Below are 19,478 nucleotides of genomic sequence, written 5' to 3'. Positions count from 1 at the left end.
CCGTCCCGTCCCCGTAGACCCCTCTTCCCATCCCGCGGCCCCCGATCTCCCCGGCAGGCCATTCATGACATTCACTCTGGGACGAGAGGCGGATCCGGGCCCCCATCCACTTCTGCTTCTGCACTCAGTGGAAGGGGCTCCAGGCCGCACTCTCAATCCCCACACACATACCGGCCAGGCATTCTCCACATGCATACCCCACTAATATTAAAATACAATGATACAATAAAATACTAATAAAAATACGTTAAATTAAAAAGTGTGGGATCATTCAATCAGAAACATACATACCGCATACACTCCCCATACAGAAAGAAAAGTTGCGCAGCTGTTAGAAAATGTGCAAGTTCGTATAAAGTTTGTAGGTGGATTCACAAAAGTCCAGTCCGATGGAAGTTAGCGGAGGTATAGAGGGAGAAAGAAAGTTCGTCTCCCCCCTTCCTTGTGCGGTAAATGGTGTAGAAATGGAGGGGTCCAAGAAAGTCATAGGGGGCTGAGATGGCGTCCCTTGGCATCGACGGGCGGCAATGGTTATACCAAATGGGACCAGATCGCAAATCCAACATCCAGCAGTCGAGAGCAGGGAAGCCAGATGACAAAAACCCCGTATGGGTGAGGGCAAACAGAGGCCCAACAGAGAAGGAGAGGCCGCACCAGAGGGAAAGGCCGAGTCAAATAAGATGGAGGAGGCGGGGAGTCTAAAGGGCTGTGGCAGCGGCCGCGAGGCCAGCTGCCTGGCCTTATACAGCACCATATCAAACTGACTACCCCCTCTCTGAAACGGGTCAGCAGAGTCCAAAGGATTCCAAAAAGCGGGGGCAAGAATGTCAAAAAATGCCAGGAACACCAAGCAATGTAAACTGCTGAGCAGAGGGAGGGGGGGCGCCTAAAGAGAGTACGGCAGCGGGGAATATGCCAGCTGCCTTGTCTCGTCCAGCGTCGTTCAAATCACCCACCTCCTCTTTGGTAACAATAGTCCTCGAGCAGTCCGATGAGCACTGGGTGCTCCTCCCAGTTGACAAGGAAAACAGGACTAGGGCCATAAAATGCCGAAAACGGTGTCTCCAATGTCTTCAACGCAGCGCCGCCATTTCCCTCCCTAAGGGCTTATTGGTCCGAATGGTCGGCAGTTTGAATCCCTAGCTCCACGTAATGGTCTGAGCTCCTGTTACTTGTCCCAGCTTCTGCCAACTTAGCAGTTCAAAAGCACGTAAAAATGCAAGTAGAAAAATAGGGACCATCTTTGGTGGGAAGATAACAGCGTTCCATGCGCCCTTCGGTGTTTAGTCATGCCAGCCACATGACCACGGAGACATCTTTGGACAGCGCTGGCTGTTCGGCTTTGTAACAGAGATGAGCACCGCCCCCTAGAGTCAGGAACGACTAGCACGTATGTGCAAGGGGAACCTTTACCTTTAGCTGAATATGATTCTAGGATGACAGCAAAACAGGAAGCAAAACAGGGTGTCTTCGCTGGAATATTGTTTGTGCGGGTCTAAATTGAAGAAAATCTGATTTATTCCCCATGTTATTTGATTAGATTTGACTCTTTGGTGAAAATTGTGATCTCTTTTCTCCAGAGTGTTCTGAAAATAAGTGCATGGTCCCTAGTTACGTTTAGTGAATTATGTATAATTAAGTTGTGCCTAATGGAAATACTTGAACAATTCTTACAATTTTATCTCTAGCCTGCCTTTGTTTTTATCAGCTCCCCAGTCCTTTTAAACTTTTTAAAAAGGAGCCTGGCTCTGTCTAGAGTGATGTCTCTGAACCTCGACAACTTTATGGTATGCTGTCTTTAGCTCCCAGGAACCTCGCTGGGGAATTCTGGGAGTCAAAGCCCAAAATTTTAAGGCAAACGGGAAGGGTAATTCTTGAAGTCCACATTGGACTTAAAGCTGCCAAGAGATTTCTCTTGAGTGCAACTGAAAACAAAAGATCTGGTGCTATGTTGCCAGTTGGAGAAAATGTATAAGTACTGTATTTTCCGGAGTATAAGACACACCTTTCCCCCCCCCAAAAAGAAGGTGAAAATCTGGGTATGTCTTAAGCTCCAAATATAGCCGCCTGGGTCGTCTGGAGAAGGGGCAGGTGAAGTGGGCACTGCACAAGAGGCAGTGGGTCAGTGCTCGGCTTCCCGCTTCTCCAGACAACCCAGGCAGAGTGCGGTTGGCTTCTGCTCCTGGCCTGGGAGACAGATCTGGCCAGGAGGAATGCATGTCCCATTTTTGCAATCTGGGAGGAAAAAGAGTGTTTCAAGTGGCGGGCAGTTCCAGACTGTGCTGCGATCCCTGTAGCCTGGAACCGCCCACTGCCTGAAACACTCTTTTTCCTCCTGTGTGTTCCTCCTGGCCAGATCCATCTCCCATTCCCAGCTAATCAGCTGCTCCTGCTGAATCAGGCTGCAAGAACATGCTGAAGCTGACCAGGCCGTTTTCTGCAAGGACACTAGCCAGATTAATACCGATGGATGCTGGTAGGCAGAGGCGGAAACTTTTTTTCCTGTTTTCCTTCCCAAAAATTAAGGTGCATCTTATACTCCAAAAAATACGGTCAATTGTCCACATATGATTGCAATTGAAATGGCAAAATTTCCTATGCTAAGCGAAATGGTTGTTAACTGAGTTTTGCCCTATTTTGTGACCTTTCTTGCCAAAATTGTTCAGTGAGTCATTGCAGTTGCTAAGTTAGTAACATGGTTGTAAAGTGAACCTGGCTTCTTCATTGACTTTGTCAGAAGGTCACAAAAGACGAGCACGTGACACCCCCACCCCCACTGTAACTGTTGTAAATACACTGCAGTTAGCAAAAGCGTCCAAATTTGTGGCAATGGTTGTAGGTAGGAAAACTGGTCATCGGTCCCTTTTTTCATTGCTGTTATAACTTCAAACAATCACTAAACAAATGGTTGCAAGTCAAAGACTTGTCTATACCAGAGGTCTTCAAACTTGGTAACTTTAAGACTTGTGGACTTTAACTCCCAGAATTCTTCAGCCAGCTGGAGAATCCACAAGTCTATATGACTTCCATTTCCCACTTCAGATGGGCAGTAGAACCTACCCAAATGGTGTTTCTTCCAACCATCTCATAAAAGCAATTTATTTACAGGTGGTCCTCATTTAACATCGCATTTTAGGGACCAAACCTGTAATAATGGTTAATGAGAGGTAGTTAAAACACAATGCCTGAAATTCCAGTTGTCCCAGCACCACTGCCTTCGTGATCACTTGGCAACCAGCCCAGGTATCCAACTGTCACCGCATCTCACAGTCACGTGATCATGATTGACAGGCTTCCCTGCCAGTGTCCCACAAGCATAATCAGCGAGGGCGTCGGAAGTCAGGCAAGGCCTTTGCTTAATGACCTGTGAGGTCCTCACTTCATAATGGCAACAGCGACTGCTGGCACTCAGTAGCGTGGTCATATGAAATCAAACTTTAGTACCACATCACTTAATGCCTGTCCCAATTACTTTGACTTAAGCAAGAGCTACGTGTATTTGATTTATATCCACCTTTCATTTCAGCCCTCCCTCTGCTTCTTGTCCTCTTCAGAAGAATTCTTCTTGGCTGGGCCAAAAGAGGGTTCTGAGCAGGGCCAGGTCAGCGTGTCACCCTTAACACCTGGCTCTCCTTGTTTTGAATATAACCTGCACAAACCAAATCCAGAAGAAACAGAAAATAAAGGTGAGAACAGAGGAATATAGCAATAGCAATAGCAGTAGACTTATATACCGCTTCATAGGCCTTTCAGGCCTCTCTAAGCGGTTTACAGAGAGTCAGCATATTGCCCCCAACAATCTGGGTCCTCATTTTACCCACCTCGGAAGGATGGAAGGCTGAGTCAACCCTGAGCCGGTGAGATTTGAACCGCTGAACTGCTGATCTAGCAGTAGCCTGCAGTGCTGCATTTAACCACTGCGCCACCTTGGCTCTTAATATGAGTGCTAAGGGAATAAGGAATACAAAAGCAAGTGTTTGTATGAAATAAGCATGTTGGGATAGTTTGAGCATAGAAAGAAAAATAATGAGGAACAAAATGAAGACCAAGAAAAGTGGTTTTGCTGGAGAGATGAGACGTTTGAACAATAAAATTATCAGGTAACGTATAGTAAAAGCAAGATTGCTATGCAAGATAGAGAGGTATTGAGGAATTTAATAACTAGTGCTGATGTAACTGAATTTTCTTTTTTTCTATCTCCTGCCTTTTAATTTTTTTTCTTTGCGCCTGAAAGGTAACGGGTGTGAAATGATATGCCTGCGCTTTAATATCAGATTCATGTTTGTCATGAAAATGGCATGAAAATGCCACGGTGCATTTTAGCTGGATTTATTTTCCCCAGTTAGGTTTATTTATGTGGAAACTTCCTTTATTAAAGCTTCATTTGCACCTGCTACTTAATTGCCACCTGAAATTCTAAATCTTTAATTGCTTTTAAAATACGCTTAAAAATGTTTAGAGTCATTGTTATGCAATAACAGATGCTTTTGTACTCGGTAAACTCTAAACAGCAGATGAAGGGGAAACGCTTAAGAAACCTTGTCCTTGTAGTTAATTGTGAAAGGTTAACATTGAAAGACACAGACAGTTTTTGAGATCATTATTGAAATGGCTAATCAATCCAGAATATGAATCCCTTTTTTTCTGCTATAATTTCTGTATTTCTGGTAGAGTTTGGGGTGTAATACTAATACCCAAGCTAATTTTAGTAACCAGCCATAGATTAGTAGGAAACTTGATTCCAGTAATTTTATAACGTACCCTGTACTATTAAATATCAAGGTAATGTTCATTCCTTATTTAGTGAATGAGAACCCTATTTGGGGTTTTTGGAGAGAATACCTCTTGATGCTCCTGACTACTTTTTGTGATAGCAAAAGGAAAGTTGGGGTATCTTTATCTGCTTCCTAATGGAGAGGTATTGAAAGTGTGCCCTAATATCACATTCTCATTTAGTTATGGATCTGGTTTTAGTCATTCCAGATTGTGACTTCCAGAGTGTTGGTTTCTAAAGTGGTTGCAGTGAAATATACCCAGACAGATAATGCACATCAAGCACACGCTATGCTAGCTAGGATCCTTAATTATTTGGTTGATCAATAAGCACGGGGGTAGATCGGCCTTCAGTTCTACAGATTACAGGGAAACTCTACTCAGCAAAAGATGGATAAAAATCTGTGCACATTCTGGATGATCGAGTACTGTCACTTTGACAGTTAATGTAAACAAGGGTTTAGTCATATGGAGTAATTGCATACTCCACTTTTGTTATTTGGGTCACTCCTCTGAAGGCTTTTCCACATGCCAGTGAAAATAAACTTGTCAGCCTTGTATCTGTTCCAGTTGTTTCTTTTGAGCAACCCCACTTACTTCTCATTAGCATTTGTAATGCTTTGCTTTTGGAAATACAGTAGATGGTGTAGTTTACACGCCCCCCCTCGCCACACCCTTTGCTTTGCTTACTTATATATTCATTTCATTTCTGTTCTGCCTCTTTCTGTGCTCCAAGCAGCTCAAAGCAGCCCCCTTTTCTTTTCATTTTCCAATAGTGAATCAAGCCAGGCAAAGAATTGATGTCTGACCTAATACCTGGTCTCCATTGTTCCTGGATCTTTTCTTGTAGGTGTGCTGTCATTTCCGTATAAATGGGGCATCTGATTTGTGTCTTTGTTTGATTTGTGCCATTATCTTTTTCTTTCAGGAATGCAAGAGGATAAAAGAATGGATCCATCATCAGGGGCCAGATCAATTGTGGTTCAGGTGGAGGGAATGACATGCAGTTCTTGCGTGCAGACAATTGAGCAGCATATTGGGGAACTAAATGGCGTTCACGTCATTAAAGTAAGTAATTTTGCTTTTATTACAGGTCAGAGGCTAGATGGGGCGCAGCAGTGGAGGACTGCTTTTCCACGCAACTTAGCAGAATAATCTTGATAGGTTTTAGATTCAGTATTCTTAAAGAGGGGGCTGGGGGAGGGATGTGCAATTCAGAGAGCCTGAATTTGGTTATCTTCCATACAATTGGCAGTAAATCAATCCTTGATACTATAGCCAAAGGCGGAAGAAAGAAACCACAATATTTTAAAATGATTACCTTTGTGTAATTTAATTACAGTGGGGGGGGGGGGCTCCTAGCCTGCATTTTGCCTATGGCAAATGGAAAATTTGCCGTTAATTCAATGGGCTTTTCAGTAATGTCCATTTGCCCTTTTAGAAATTGAAGCAACAGGATATGTCCTGGAAAACAAATCAGATTTTAGGTATTATGAGAAAGTTCCTGACATTTGTAAATCTGTGAGGGATAAAAGTTCAAAGAGGTTCCTCCCACTTGTTGCAATCTTGGTATCTCAGTGGAACGCTGACTTTTTTGGGCAAAGAATCGGAGCCTATTCCTACTTATCTATGCTGCGTATTTTACATAAGTAAAGAGGCTAAGATGAGTAGAGGTGCTTGTTCTGCTAGAAGAGGCTCTCAGGAACAGCACATCAGTTTTAATCCCAGCCAGGCCTTCCACCCAGGAGAGAGAGAGAAAGAGGCTTTTTCTTGGATGGAGAAATCACTGGTATGACGGGAACCTTGAGATGTTACATGGAAATTTTTGGTCTGCTGGATTTATAGCCCAGCAATCCAGCAATTAGAGTCCAAACTTGTATTGGGGATGCCTGTATCCTGTCATACGTCCCCCATGGAACCTAGACTAGAGCTTGTATGTGTGCCTTGGCATGTGTTATTCCCTTATAGTGGGGGTGTTCAAACTTGGGAACTTTAAGACTTGTGGACTTCAACTCCCAGAATTCCCCAGCCAGCTATGCTGGGGAGACTTACTTTAATACTTATGGACTTCATCTCCCAGAATTCATAGCTGGCTGGAGAATTCTGGAAGTTGAAGTCCACAAGTCTTAAAGTTCCCAAGTTTGGACTCCCAAGTTTGGACACTCCGCCTTACAGTATCTATAACAAATTAACATTCATTTAAGTTTCTAAAATAGCTCCAATATTTTGAAATTACCAAATGTCGCAAGAGTTTGGGTGGGAATGCCAAGGTGTTCTGCGATTTGTCAAGAGATTGAGGTCCTTTGAAAAACATTTTGATTTTAAGTATCCAGACCGCCTGCTGCACCTTCCTAGTACACCTGTGGTCTCTGGACTACAGGTTGAGAACTATTGTTCTCTGCTTAAAATCCAAACTGTCAAAGTCTCTTTTGCTATGGGTTCATGGAAGAAAATAATCAGAGTAATAATAAGGTTGTTTTGGGAGGAGCCCATCAAGGGAAGCTATGCAAGACTTTGATTATCCACCTCCCTGGCCCGGATTCTTTTGCCTTTGGACACTTGACATGGGATCCACCTGAAGGGAACTCTTCAGATTCCAGAATAATAAGTCAAGCTAGTTGGGTAGCTCCTTCAGTTTCTCCTGTGGGCTTGATCACCATTTCCCTTTTCCATTTTTTGCATGCACAGCATATTTCTGACTTGCCATTCCATCCTGACAGTGTTTAGTTCTTTATTTATGGTGCATTTGTAACTTTTTATTAAAATATGAATTTAATTAGCATTAAACTTATCCTTAACACACTAGCAGTAAACAACATGGGAGTTTGTGTCAGGCATGAAAAATCAGGTCCACACCAAAGTTCGCTTTCCTTTTCTTCAATGTGTGTGGAATTTCAAAGCCCATTTTCCTAGTTAAATACTCATCAGTTATATGCCACAGAATACTTTTAAAAATTCAGGAGTGGGGGGTTGCTCTGTTCATCCCAACCTATGGCCCTTATCACAGCCCACCCTAAGTCAATGTAGCATTAAGTGTAACGTCATGTTCCATATCAGCCAGCTATTTAACTTTCTGGGCATGACAGTTGAAGATTAGGGTAATCTTTATCTGTCACTATCGTATATCGATTGTAATGTATACTTAAGGTGCTGTAGAAAGTTCATGTGAGAAATGTATCCTGTATTGTATGAGAGATTTCTGAAATAGTTTTGCTGCTTTTATTGTGGCTCAACTCTGTAGCTAGTCGTCTTGTCTTACAAATAAATCCGACTTAATTTATGGTTTCATAGTTACCACCTTGCATTCCCTTCTCAGGTGAGGGAAGCTGCCATTCAGGGTGTCAGTGTAATAAGCCAAAGCTGTTGACGTGTTAATGCCAGTTTAATGCCATCTTAATCTTGCTTGGCTCACTTGCCTTTTCTCTTCCTCTGCAAGGTTTCCCTGGATGAGAAGAGCGCCACCATTGTTTACAACCCCAAAGAACAAACCCCACAGTCGCTCCAGGAAGCCATTGAAGACATGGGGTTTGATGCTGTTCTTGGCAACACCAACTCACAGTCCGTTCCACATGACACCACTTTTCTTATGATCCCCACCCAGGCAGCTCTAACCTGTGAACAGATTCGTACCGACCTCCTAAAGATCAAAGGCATCCTGGATGTGAAAATCTCTTCCGACAAAACAACTCTAGTCGTAACCTTTATCTCTTCTATTCTAAATAGCAAACAGATTAATCAAATAGTACCGGGATTAAATTCGGATAATGCATTACAAGATGAAAATCAAGGAACATTTGAAGATGTAAGTTTAAACCAAATAAATGACGTGGTGCTGAGATTGAAAATAGAGGGGATGACGTGCCATTCCTGTACGAGCACCATTGAAGGAAAGATTGGCAAGCTGCAAGGGGTCAAGCGAATTAAAGGTAATTAAAAATAGAGCACTTTGGGAGCTTTTGTCCTTTTAAACCGTTTTCATCAGTTCTCCAGTATAACCTGAATAGGCAAGTTAATTTCCAAGAAGTACAAAATATGGATGACAATTCTGTTTAGGGAGAAATCCACCTGTGGGTCCTTCATAAAGCCACCTTTCATAAAGCTACAATATTTTAAAAAGATAACATCCAACTTTTTGTATTCTTAAATATAACCAAGAAACAGAACCCATGCTGAGACCATACACATTTGAAATACCTTATTTTTCAGAGTATAAGACACTCCGAAGTATAAGACACATCTAGATTGTGGGGAGGAAAACAAGGGAAAAATATCTGCTTCTGCCTCACACCAGTGTTTAGTGTTATATTTCAGACTATACTTGTACAGATGCTGTTAAAAGTGATGTGCTTTCTGGAAGTATTGTTATTCTCTGCTATTTAAAAGAATAGCATTTTTAAAAACAATAGCACTGGGCCTCTTCAGATCAAGCATTTATTTTAAAAAGCTTCTTCATTTTGTTAAGTTGTTTAGACTAATAATAAAGCAGTATTTAAATAAGTCTAATAATTTGAACATTCTATAGGCATTTATAGTTGTTGACTTACCTCCTTGCAGCAAACAGCCTGATTAGCACAAGGAAAAAAAATCCATCTCCCAGCAATTTGCCTTATGGAGCAAACAGCAAGTTTAACTTTCAGTTTCTCCCGACAGGCTGCAGGGATTGCTATAGCTTATTGAAGCCTCCGTAAGCCCACGTTTTCTGCAAAGAGGTAAATTGCTGGGAGGCAGAGGCCAAAAGGTTGGGGCTGGTGGGTGGGGGCTACATTCAGTGTATAAAACACACCCAAATTTTCACCCTCTTTTTTGGGGGGTGGGGAGGTGCATCTTTTACTTTGAAAAATACGGTAATCCCCCCCCCCCTCATTCTAGTAAGTCATTAGGACTAGCAAGAACAGAAGGATGGGGGTCTCCCTCCAGGCTTTTTCTAGCTGAACAAGAGGATGCTTTCCAAGTAAATCTGTGCCAAACACTCCATTGCTGAATAGTCTAACCCTGAAATTTCCTGTGTCAAGCACTCTGGACGTTACCTGTTTGAAAGGCCTCTCAGAACACTCACAGATACTTCTGGACTGTTTGGAAGTATCAGCAGGCAAACTGTTCCCCATTGGCTTTGGTGTGGTCCATGCCTAAACTGCATCAAGCTTTTTCAACCATGTCCAGAGTGAAACAGCTGTTGTGTTTTTTTCCAGGCACGGAATGAACAAGTGTACCAAAAGCCCCAAAGAGATTCATTTCCAATTCTAGCAACTTTAAGATGTGAAGACTTCAACTCCAGAATTCCTCAGCTAGCCATTCTGGGTGGGAAAGTCTTTGAATTGAAATCCCTCCCGTCTTAAAGTTGCCACGGTTAAGAAGCACTGCCCAAGGCTCTCAACGATGGCTATGGAGAGGGAGGAGCAGAAAAGAAGTGGCTGGCTGGTTGGTGGGATGTGACATGCTGAGAGCTGCTAAGGGGAGGAGAACAGATGGCACATTTCCCACCCTCTTCTTCTCACATCTCTGCTCGGAACCACCCACTGCCAGAAAACAGCAGCCTCTGGGCTAGGTTTTCAGTCCCCTGATTTCCAGCTCTTCAGGTTAACTAGACCATTAACCTCCAGGAAGTCTTTTCATGGATAAACATTTTACAGAATACCAAGAGAGAATTACACCAATCCTTTTTCATTTGCCTTGCAGTTTCCCTGGATAATCAGGAAGCTGTGGTCTCTTACCAGCCTCACCTCATTACATCAGAAGAAATAAAGAAGCAAATTGAAGCGGCAGGATTCATTGCCTCTGTAAAGAAAATGCCTAAACCACTCCAGCTCGGCTCTATTGACATAGAGCGGCTCAAGAGCAGCCAAACCAAACGCTCGGAAAGTTCTGAAGGCAAGCTGAGCATGAAGACTGTCGCCTTCCACGTGGATGGCATGCACTGCAATTCGTGCGTGTTCAATATCCAGAGCAACCTCTTGGCACTTCCTTCGGTGAGCCGCATCACGGTGTCTTTGCAAGAGAAGTCAGCCATCGTCCAGTATAACCCCGCCCTCATCAGCCTCAGTGCGCTCAGAAGGGCGATTGAGGCCGTCTCCCCGGGGACTTTCAAGGTCTGTGTTTTGGATGCCCACGAAAAGGCCGAGCACCTGAACAACTCCAAATCCCCATCGAAGTCTTCTCTTCCAGCAGCTGTCCAGAACATCGGGTCTCATCCCCTGATGCTGGTGACTGTCATCCGCATCGGAGGAATGACGTGCCATTCGTGCGTGCAGTCGATCGAGGGGCTCATTTCACAGAAACCTGGTGTGAAATCAGTCTGTGTGTCGTTGCGGGACCGAAATGGGACTATTGAATATGACCCAACTCTAACCTCTCCAGCCGATTTAAAAAACTCAATTGAAGACATGGGCTTTGACGCATCCATAGCTGGTAAGCTATTCCTTAGATTTCAGGCAGACTTGAGAAGACAACCACAGCTGTTTATTTAGGAGAAGGATTTCTTTGGGTGGGGGCATATTATGCTGGGTAACGGGACTGGTTTATTGGGGGGGGGGGGTTGCAGCGCATGCAGATGGGTTGTGCTTCAAGGCGAGCAATAGACTGAAGGGGGTGGTGTGTTGCTGCTCCCCTCCAGTCCTGTTTTCAGGCCATTCAGTCACCTAGAAGCTCATCCAGCCAATGACAGGATCATTCCAGGAAGGATTGGTAACCAATGTGCCTATTGTAAATACATTAGTGCTTTACTTTTTGCTTTTTTGCTTTTGTTTTGTGGGGAATGGAGGATTCCACATTATTTCCACAACTTTTGTAACGATCCCCCTGCAGGAATAATCCTGCACTGCTCGAGAGGGTCCTACAATGTCGTATTGCACTGATTGCGCCCCGTTCATGCAACCTGCATTTTCCTTAAAGCAGATTTAAAGATCAACCCTACAACTTTCTGAGCAGCAAGTGGCTGTTTCTTTTCCCTTTGAGCAGCCGATTTGTCATCTTAGTCCACTGTAGGGAAATCACTCTTGGTGCCATTAGGGGAGGCCGGATGGGAAAGGCGCAGGGTCAAGCACAGCATCCTTCTGGTTATGGTGTCCGGTTGCCCTGAAAATGACTTGGATCCCCATGATTTGCTCTGTTCTGCATGCCCTGTCTTATGATTAGATGTGGTGAAGGGTGATTGGTAGCCTCCTCTCAGCTATCTTAGAGCACCTAGTTATAATAGATTTTTTGGGGGGAATGTAGAAATTATCCATATTTCAGTATCTTCTGACAAAACTCAAGGAAAACAAAAGGAATGTAGGAGCAAGTCCAGTTTCCTTGCTGTTTGTAGTTTCCTTTTGCACCCTGATGTTCCTACATTGACTCTGACCTTTTTTCATTCTGCAATCCACACTTACGACGGTAGCAAGGGGCCCTGGGCAGAGAAGGGCATCCTTTGGGCTCATGGGATACATTTAGAGTTTGGGAAAATTCTTAAGACAAATCAGTGTGGTGTTGCAAAAAAATAATAATCATGCATTAAGTGCGTCCCAACCTTCCTGGCTGATTTGTGTCCAGTCTAGTTGCGCTGTCTCAGCCCAGCCTGTCTGCCTGGGTTGGTGCTCTGGGAGAAAAAGACAGTGACGCATGTAACTGATAAATAAAAAGGACTCTTTCACAACATGATGACAATAATAGGCTGGTCAGTTTCAAGATCACCCAGTTCTTCCTTTCCCAGTCCTGCAGTGCCTGTTTATATGGTACCCAGTTGCACCTCTGGAAAGAAAGGAGGAGCATATCCATCCCCATTATTTGTTTCTATCTACTGTATTAATTTTACTTTTTAAGTAAAAAGAGAAATTCCTTAAAAACTAAAGCCAGGTGGGACAGGGAGCTTAGGCATCCAGAGAGCGTATCTACTCCTGTCATGAGAATGCAGTTGCTGTATTTTTCGGAGTATAAGATGCATCTTTTTTGCCCCAAAAAAGGAGGTTGAAAATCTGGATGCGTCTTGTACACTGAATACAGCATTTTTGGCCTACCGAAACAACGTCCCCTTCACAAAAATGGAGGTGCAGAGGGTTTGGGAGGCCTGCAAAGTGCTCCTGGGGGCTAGGGAGGGCAAAATCAAGGAAAAAAGGCCTGCTTTTTGCTTGTTTTTGCTCCTACCCCAGCCCCCAGGAACACACTAGAAGCATCCCAAAGCTCTGCTTCCCTCTACCCGCCCCCCCCTTTTTTTAAAAAAAAAAATGAAGCGTGCAGAGGGTTTAGGAGGTCTGCAGAGTGCAAAAACTTTTTAAAAAAATTTACCTCTTCAAAATCATGGTGTGTCTTATAGTCCGAAAAATACAGTAATTGAAGAGCTCTGGGACATTGTTTTCTGATGATAATTTTCTGCCTGCCAGGGCCGCCAAGTCCAGATCCCATGGTGCTCATCACTCAGCCTTCCCAGGAAAGGCTGGCTAGAACTCAAGAAAGCAAGCTGCCCAAAACAGTCGCTCATGCCAACCTGTCGCCAGCTCCAAATAGATTGGGCTTGAAGGCACCATCCAAATGCTACATTCAGATCACTGGCATGACCTGCGCTTCTTGCGTGGCAAACATTGAGAGGAACCTGAAGAGGGAAGATGGTAAGAAACCTTTCCATAAAGCTGATTAACCTTTGCGGTCACAGAGTTTATGCCTGAGGTTGACCAGATCTCAGGTGAAGGAAGAAGGAGAGCTGTTCTGATTTGAGCTCCTGCTCAAGGATGAGGCAGAGGTCCGTGTGGTACAAGAAGAAGTGTGTCCTTCTCCCCCCACCCCCTCCACTCCCCATGCAGGTTTTAACATTTGATCTTTGGGTGGGGGATCTTACCTGATTCACTTGGACCACCGCAAATCACCCTTTTTTCCCCTGAAGGTTGTGACTAATGCAGGATACTCTGAACAGACTTTGGCATTTTTACTGTGCTAAGAGTTTTTCAAATTTCATTTTCCATATTTTTGGAGAATAAAAGGAATCACTTTTGAAAGGAGTCCCACAAATCAAGGTTTTGGGGAACAGCAGCACCACGCCTCTGGACCTGGGCCATGAGATGTCCCAAGAAAATCCGTTTTACACTGACAAAAATACCAGCATGGTGTGTGTGTTCAGGACAGTATACTGATTATGTTTTCCCCTAAACCAGGGGTGTCCAAACATGGGAACTTTAAGACTTGTGGACTTCAACTCCCAGAATTCCCCAGTCAGCTGGCTGGGGAATTCTGGGAGTTGAAGTCCACAAGTCTTAAAGTTCCCAAGTTGGACACCCCTGCCCTAAATGTTGCTAAGTGTGATTCCCTCTTTCTAGGAATATGCTCTGTGCTCGTTGCTCTGATGGCTGGGAAGGCTGAAGTGAGATACGACCCTTCCGTCATCCAGCCCCCGACTATAGCAGAGAGGATTAGAGAACTGGGGTTTGGTGCTACTGTGCTGGAGGATTATGATGAAGGAGATGGCGTCTTGGAGCTGATTGTAAGCACATTGTTTCACTATCAACAAATAATGCATTTGGCAATATTTCATAGCACGTATGGAAAGGATGGAAGCACTTGGGTAACTGTATATCAGGGCTTCTGAAAAACTTGGAAGTCCTGCTGGTGTTACCATATTTTTAGGAATATAAGACCCCTTTTCCACCCTGAAAGAGCATGGAAATGTTATACACCAAATACGGCTATTTTTTGCCTCCCAAAGCCCCACATCCTGCTTTCTGCCCATTTTTGTGAAAAACTGGCGTTTTTGCCTTCCCCCAGCCCTGCTGAACCTTGCAGAGTGCTTTTTTTTTCTTATTTACGTCTTTGAAATCTTGGTGCGTCTTATACACCGGTGCGTCTTATAGTCCGAAAAATACGGTATATCTAAGTGAGACCACATTGAAGTGGCAGCGCCAGCCCTCCAACTCCACCTTCTTGCTCTTCTTTAGGGGAACTTTGCCTGTCTAAACATGTTTAGGTGGAGTGTCCTTCAATGTAGCAATCCTTCCTCTCAAAATTATAATTAAAACCCATTTCATTTTGCTGCTGTGTCTATTTTTGCCTATGTACCAAAAAGTTTGGGCATGTTTCTGTTGCTGTTTCCAAGTTTCTAGTCTTAGTGAGATTCCACTCCCCCCCCCCCTCTGCTTTCCTCAAACAGATGGGCTTTTGTATATTTTTATTTGTTTGCTTTTTTCTCAATGTCCATAGCAGTTTTTCCCCTGTTGGTCAGGAAGGCAAAGAATGCACTTTGCAGGATAGGGCTGTATGTAGACTGGGAAACACAACTGCTAGCTGACAGAATGGGTGGGTGTTGAGATGCAGAGCAAACACAGATTTTCCCAACTCCTCCAGAGTTTTTACTCTTTGGTGGACTGTTAAAAAATCTTAATCATATCTATTTATCTATCTGTGCGTTGTTTCCATTCTGCAGGAGTAGAAGGAGTGATTTGTTTGTTTGTTTTGCTAGTTTCTTGCCTTTCATTATTTTTTCAAACAAATTCAAGGCAGCAAGCATATTCCACATACTTTCCTCTGCCTGTTGTCCCCACTACAACACCCTGTGAGGTGAGTAAGATTGAGAGAATGTGACTGGCCCAAGTCGCCCAGATGGCTTTCATAGATAAGACAGGATTAGAACTCACAGTCTCCTGGTTTCTAACCTGATCCCTTAACCACTAAGCCAACTGTAATTCTATTTAGCAGTTTGAAAGCAGAACAATTACAGAAGCATAACAAAAGCAGTAAGCTAGCCCAAATCTTGAGCTAAGATTAGAGGTTTTTTTGGGGGGGAATTCCATCACCTTTCATCATGTTATTCTCCGATTCATTATTCATCACTCAGGCAAAATTATTCTTTAAGAAACAATATTCTGCAAACAATTTTTTTTCTCACACAGGTAAGAGGGATGACTTGTGCCTCGTGTGTTCATAAAATAGAATCGACCCTTATGAAAACCAAAGGGGTTTTGTACAGCTCAGTGGCTCTGGCAACCAACAAAGCCCATGTTAAGTATGATCTGGAGATCATTGGCCCTCGAGATATTATACAGATTATACAGGTAAGTATTTTGCCAGTACAGTTTCTCTGTTTGTGAGCTTGTTTTGTATATATATATATAATTTTGTTTTGTTTTATTATTTTATTATATAGATTTATTTTTTCCCCATAAAAGTCACTGTAACTAAGTAGAGGAATATGGAAGCTGCTTTGAAGTTGGAATTTTCTGATCCCACTACGTGACTATAACAAAATGCTAGGTTTAGGACTGAAACTTAGGTTCTCTCAGTTTGGTTTATGTTCTTATTCTCCCCACCCCATTATATTTTCTTATTTCTTGTATCTGTTTGTTCAAGCTCTTAGCTGTTGCCAGAGTTCTATTGTTGTTAATTTAGAACATTCATTCTAAAGCAACTGGTTTTTGGACAACGTTTAATAATATGCAGAAGTGTCTAAACTTTTAAAGCAACTCTGATGAAGGGTCAGTTTCCTTTTGCTGGTTGTTTGCTGGTTGTGTATGTCTTATTGATTTTTAGCTAAGATCTGTGTGGAAATGTGCATATTCACATTATGTCTCTTTCCAGAATCTAGGATTTAATGCTACTTTGGTAAAGAAAGACCGATCTGCTAGCCACTTAGACCACAAGCAGGAAATAAGGCAGTAAGTCCTTTTTGCTGTTTAGTTGTAGCTTTACACATGTTTCCTAAAACATTATCCCCCCCCCCCAACTATATACTATCTTTTGAAATTTTACCTAACTTCTTAAGTTTTGATGGTTTATTCCATATTATCTTGTCCGCTTATAATTTAGGTGGAAACGGTCCTTCCTTGTAAGCCTCCTTTTCTGCATCCCTGTAATGGGGCTCATGATTTACATGATGGTGATGGACAGTCACATGCCAGCGGCTTCTAACATGACTCAAGAAGACATAGAAGACCACCACCCGTCCATGTTCCTGGAGCAGCAGATTCTTCCTGGGTTGTCCATTATGAATTTGCTCTCCTTTTTATTGTGTGTTCCTGTTCAGGCAAGTAGAAAGAGGTGGCAGTCCTTCAGATGGCAGGACATAAATGTCATGCCCCAATTCTTTTTAGGGTTAGGGTGAAGGGTTAATCGCGGTACGTACCGTATTTTTCGGAGTATAAGACGCACCTTTTTCCCTCAAAAAAGAGGATGAAAATCTGGGTGTGTCTTATATACTGAATACAGCATTTCCCCCCAAACCCCGCCCCCTTTGCAAAAATGGCCGTACATAGCCTTTAGGCGGCTTCCAGAGTGCCCCTGGGAGCTGGGGAGGGCAAAAATGAGTAAAAAATGGGCCATTTTTTTCTTGTTTTTCCCCCTGCCCCAGCCCCCAGGAGCACTCTATAAGCCTCCTAAAGGCTATGTATGCCCTTTCTTTGACAAAAAATGTGCCGTTTTGGGGAGGTCTGCAGAGTGCAAAAACTTTTTTTTAATTTGCCTCTTCAAAATCTTGGTGGATCTTATACACTGATGCGTCTTATACTCCAAAAAATATGGTAATTGTGAAACACTGATTAAGTCTCTTTGGGAGAGTAAAATTCAGAGTACCTCTTTAGTGCTTAGGTAGAGCATGTGATTGTGTAGATTGTCACCAGAAAGTGCCAAGTGTCCAGTAGTCATCGTCCTTTACAGTTAACACTTGACTCTACTCTTTCACTGCTCCCCCCCCAAGACTAACCTAGAGGTTCATTTATTGAAATAGTTTTTCTTTTCTATTCTTTTGGAAGAAAGTCAAGAGTAATGTTTTTATTTTGAGCATTTCTGTCCAAATGTTTTGTTATTTTCAGTATCATTTTCCCTTGACATTCAGTGGGAGACTTTTCTTCCTGGTGAAATACCTCTAGCACCACTAAACAAAATGCATTTCACAATTATTCTGAATTTCTTCCGAAACCAAACTTGGGGCGGGGGGGAAGTAAAGGAAAGGATGGAAGAAGCAAGGAGCAGATGGAGAATAAGGAAGGCCCTGTTGAATTTTGCTAGTGAGGCAGAGCAGCCGCACAAGAAGAGGTTTCCCTAGAACTCCCTAGTTGCTCTGTTGGATGTCCCTTGGGAACCTGCTGCTTGCCTGCCAAATCCAGGGGAGATGGGAGGTTGTCTTCTTGAGATGCCCATGCTAAGGGGGAAACTCCTGTGAATTTTCTCCTGAAATTTGGCAGTGAGCAAGCGTTTTGCTCCCTGTTTTCTGTGTTTCGGTGTAGATGTGCTGCTGACATTTGCTCTTCTTGCAGTTCTTCGGAGGCTGGCACTTCTACATTCAAGCCTACAAAGCGCTGAAGCATAAAACAGCCAACATGGACGTGCTGATTGTTCTGGCCACGACCATCGCCTTTGTCTACTCCTTTGTAGTTCTTCTGGTTGCAATGGCCGAGCAGGCAGTGGTCAATCCAGTGACTTTTTTTGACACACCGCCAATGCTCTTCGTGTTTATTGCATTGGGGCGCTGGTTGGAACATGTGGCAAAGGTCAGGGCAAAAGAGTTCTGGTTCAGGGTGGTGGTGACGGTGGAGGGAAACTATGCTTTCAAGTTACCTGCCATGCTCTGTACCTACTTGTGTTTAACTACAAAATGGGTGTTATTAAAAACATATGTTTCAATTGACGAGAATATATGTAACAATAATATAGTACTACACATACACACATGCATTGCAGTGGCATCCTTCTGTCTCAAAAGACTATGGAATCATGCTCTGGGAAGAGGTCAAAGCTGAAGTGTCCTCTCCAGAGCATGAGACCTGGGTAGATTAATGTGGACAATAAATTGTTACTTAAGCAGCAGATCCCCCCTCTCCACATCGCTGACATAGTCCAATGGAACGGCAGAGCCAATACAATTGGTTCTAATTGCATCGCAGGAGGTACCAGAATGTGGTTGTATGCAGTCACGAACTGCTTTCGGGACTCCAGCTCTGGATTTTGCATCAAGGTTGACTCCTGAAGCCTTTTCTAGTAGTTGATAGAGCCACAAGGCAGTGGAGGTTTGTCATCAGAGTTTCCCTTCTCCTAGAAGATGGCTCTGCCGCTTTGTCTGCCATTGGGGCACAAAATCCTCTTCCACCTTCAAAAGCATTGACCGTCTTCTCCTGTAACCCTGGAAAGGGGTCCTTAGGAGGTGCTACTGGCCAAGCCAGCTGGACCAAGGTTTTTTAAGGAGGTGTTACTCCTCCATCACTCACCCTTTGTCCTGGCTTGTGACAGCAGAGCCTGGCTTCCCAAATGTTGGTCCCAGGATGGCAGGTTTACACACACACACACACACACACACACACACCCCACAAAGCTGGCTGCCTCCCTCTCTTGCAGCCTTTCAGCCTTCTTGAAGAAGGCCTGGAAGGGAGCTGAGTGGCATTTGTGTGCATTCAAGCGACTCCCAATTGGGCTTCCATCAAGCAGCAAGTGAAGGAAAACAGGGGAAGAGTAGGGAGGTGAGGGATCTGGCCATCTCTTGGGTGCCCCCTTCTCAGGAACTTTAGCCCTCAAATTTGCTCAGCCTGGAGGCCTACACGAAAGGTTTTTTTTAATCTATCAGTATCTGGCTTTACAAACGGTTAATAAGCAAATGTATTTCAAACAAATATCACACTTCTAAAAACAAATGCTGAATGAAAGGAAAGATTATTCCTTCCTTGGAACTTAGATTTTCTTTTTCCTTGCTAGCTTGTGAGGAAACTCTCATGGTTAAAGACCTCTTCCTTAACCTGTGATTTTGATGCTGGCAATGCATTTCT

General features: G+C 43.5%; 1 protein-coding gene across 2 annotated transcripts in view; it reads left to right on the top strand.

Moving 5' to 3' along the window:
- The window catches only part of ATP7A (ATPase copper transporting alpha), a 43,669-nt gene that overhangs the window by 8,405 nt on the left and 15,786 nt on the right, over positions 1-19,478 (top strand). For both annotated transcript variants that reach the window (XM_014068058.2, XM_014068059.2), the window contains exons 2-11: positions 3,527-3,686; positions 5,702-5,841; positions 8,210-8,699; positions 10,450-11,178; positions 13,128-13,352; positions 14,055-14,218; positions 15,621-15,782; positions 16,306-16,382; positions 16,534-16,750; positions 17,979-18,212. In XM_014068058.2, coding sequence (XP_013923533.2) covers positions 5,704-5,841; positions 8,210-8,699; positions 10,450-11,178; positions 13,128-13,352; positions 14,055-14,218; positions 15,621-15,782; positions 16,306-16,382; positions 16,534-16,750; positions 17,979-18,212 — 2,436 coding nt within the window. In that variant the 5' untranslated portion in view covers positions 3,527-3,686; positions 5,702-5,703. The remainder of the gene's footprint in view (positions 1-3,526; positions 3,687-5,701; positions 5,842-8,209; positions 8,700-10,449; positions 11,179-13,127; positions 13,353-14,054; positions 14,219-15,620; positions 15,783-16,305; positions 16,383-16,533; positions 16,751-17,978; positions 18,213-19,478) is intronic.

Source organism: Thamnophis sirtalis, unplaced genomic scaffold (genome assembly GCF_051295495.1).
Source record: "Thamnophis sirtalis isolate CommonGarterSnake01/CBP01778 unplaced genomic scaffold, rThaSir2_p1.2 scaffold_13, whole genome shotgun sequence".
Taxonomy (NCBI): Eukaryota; Metazoa; Chordata; class Lepidosauria; order Squamata; family Natricidae; genus Thamnophis; species Thamnophis sirtalis.
The sequence above is the reverse complement of the archived record's forward strand: the minus strand, read 5'-3'. Positions and strand labels throughout refer to the sequence as shown.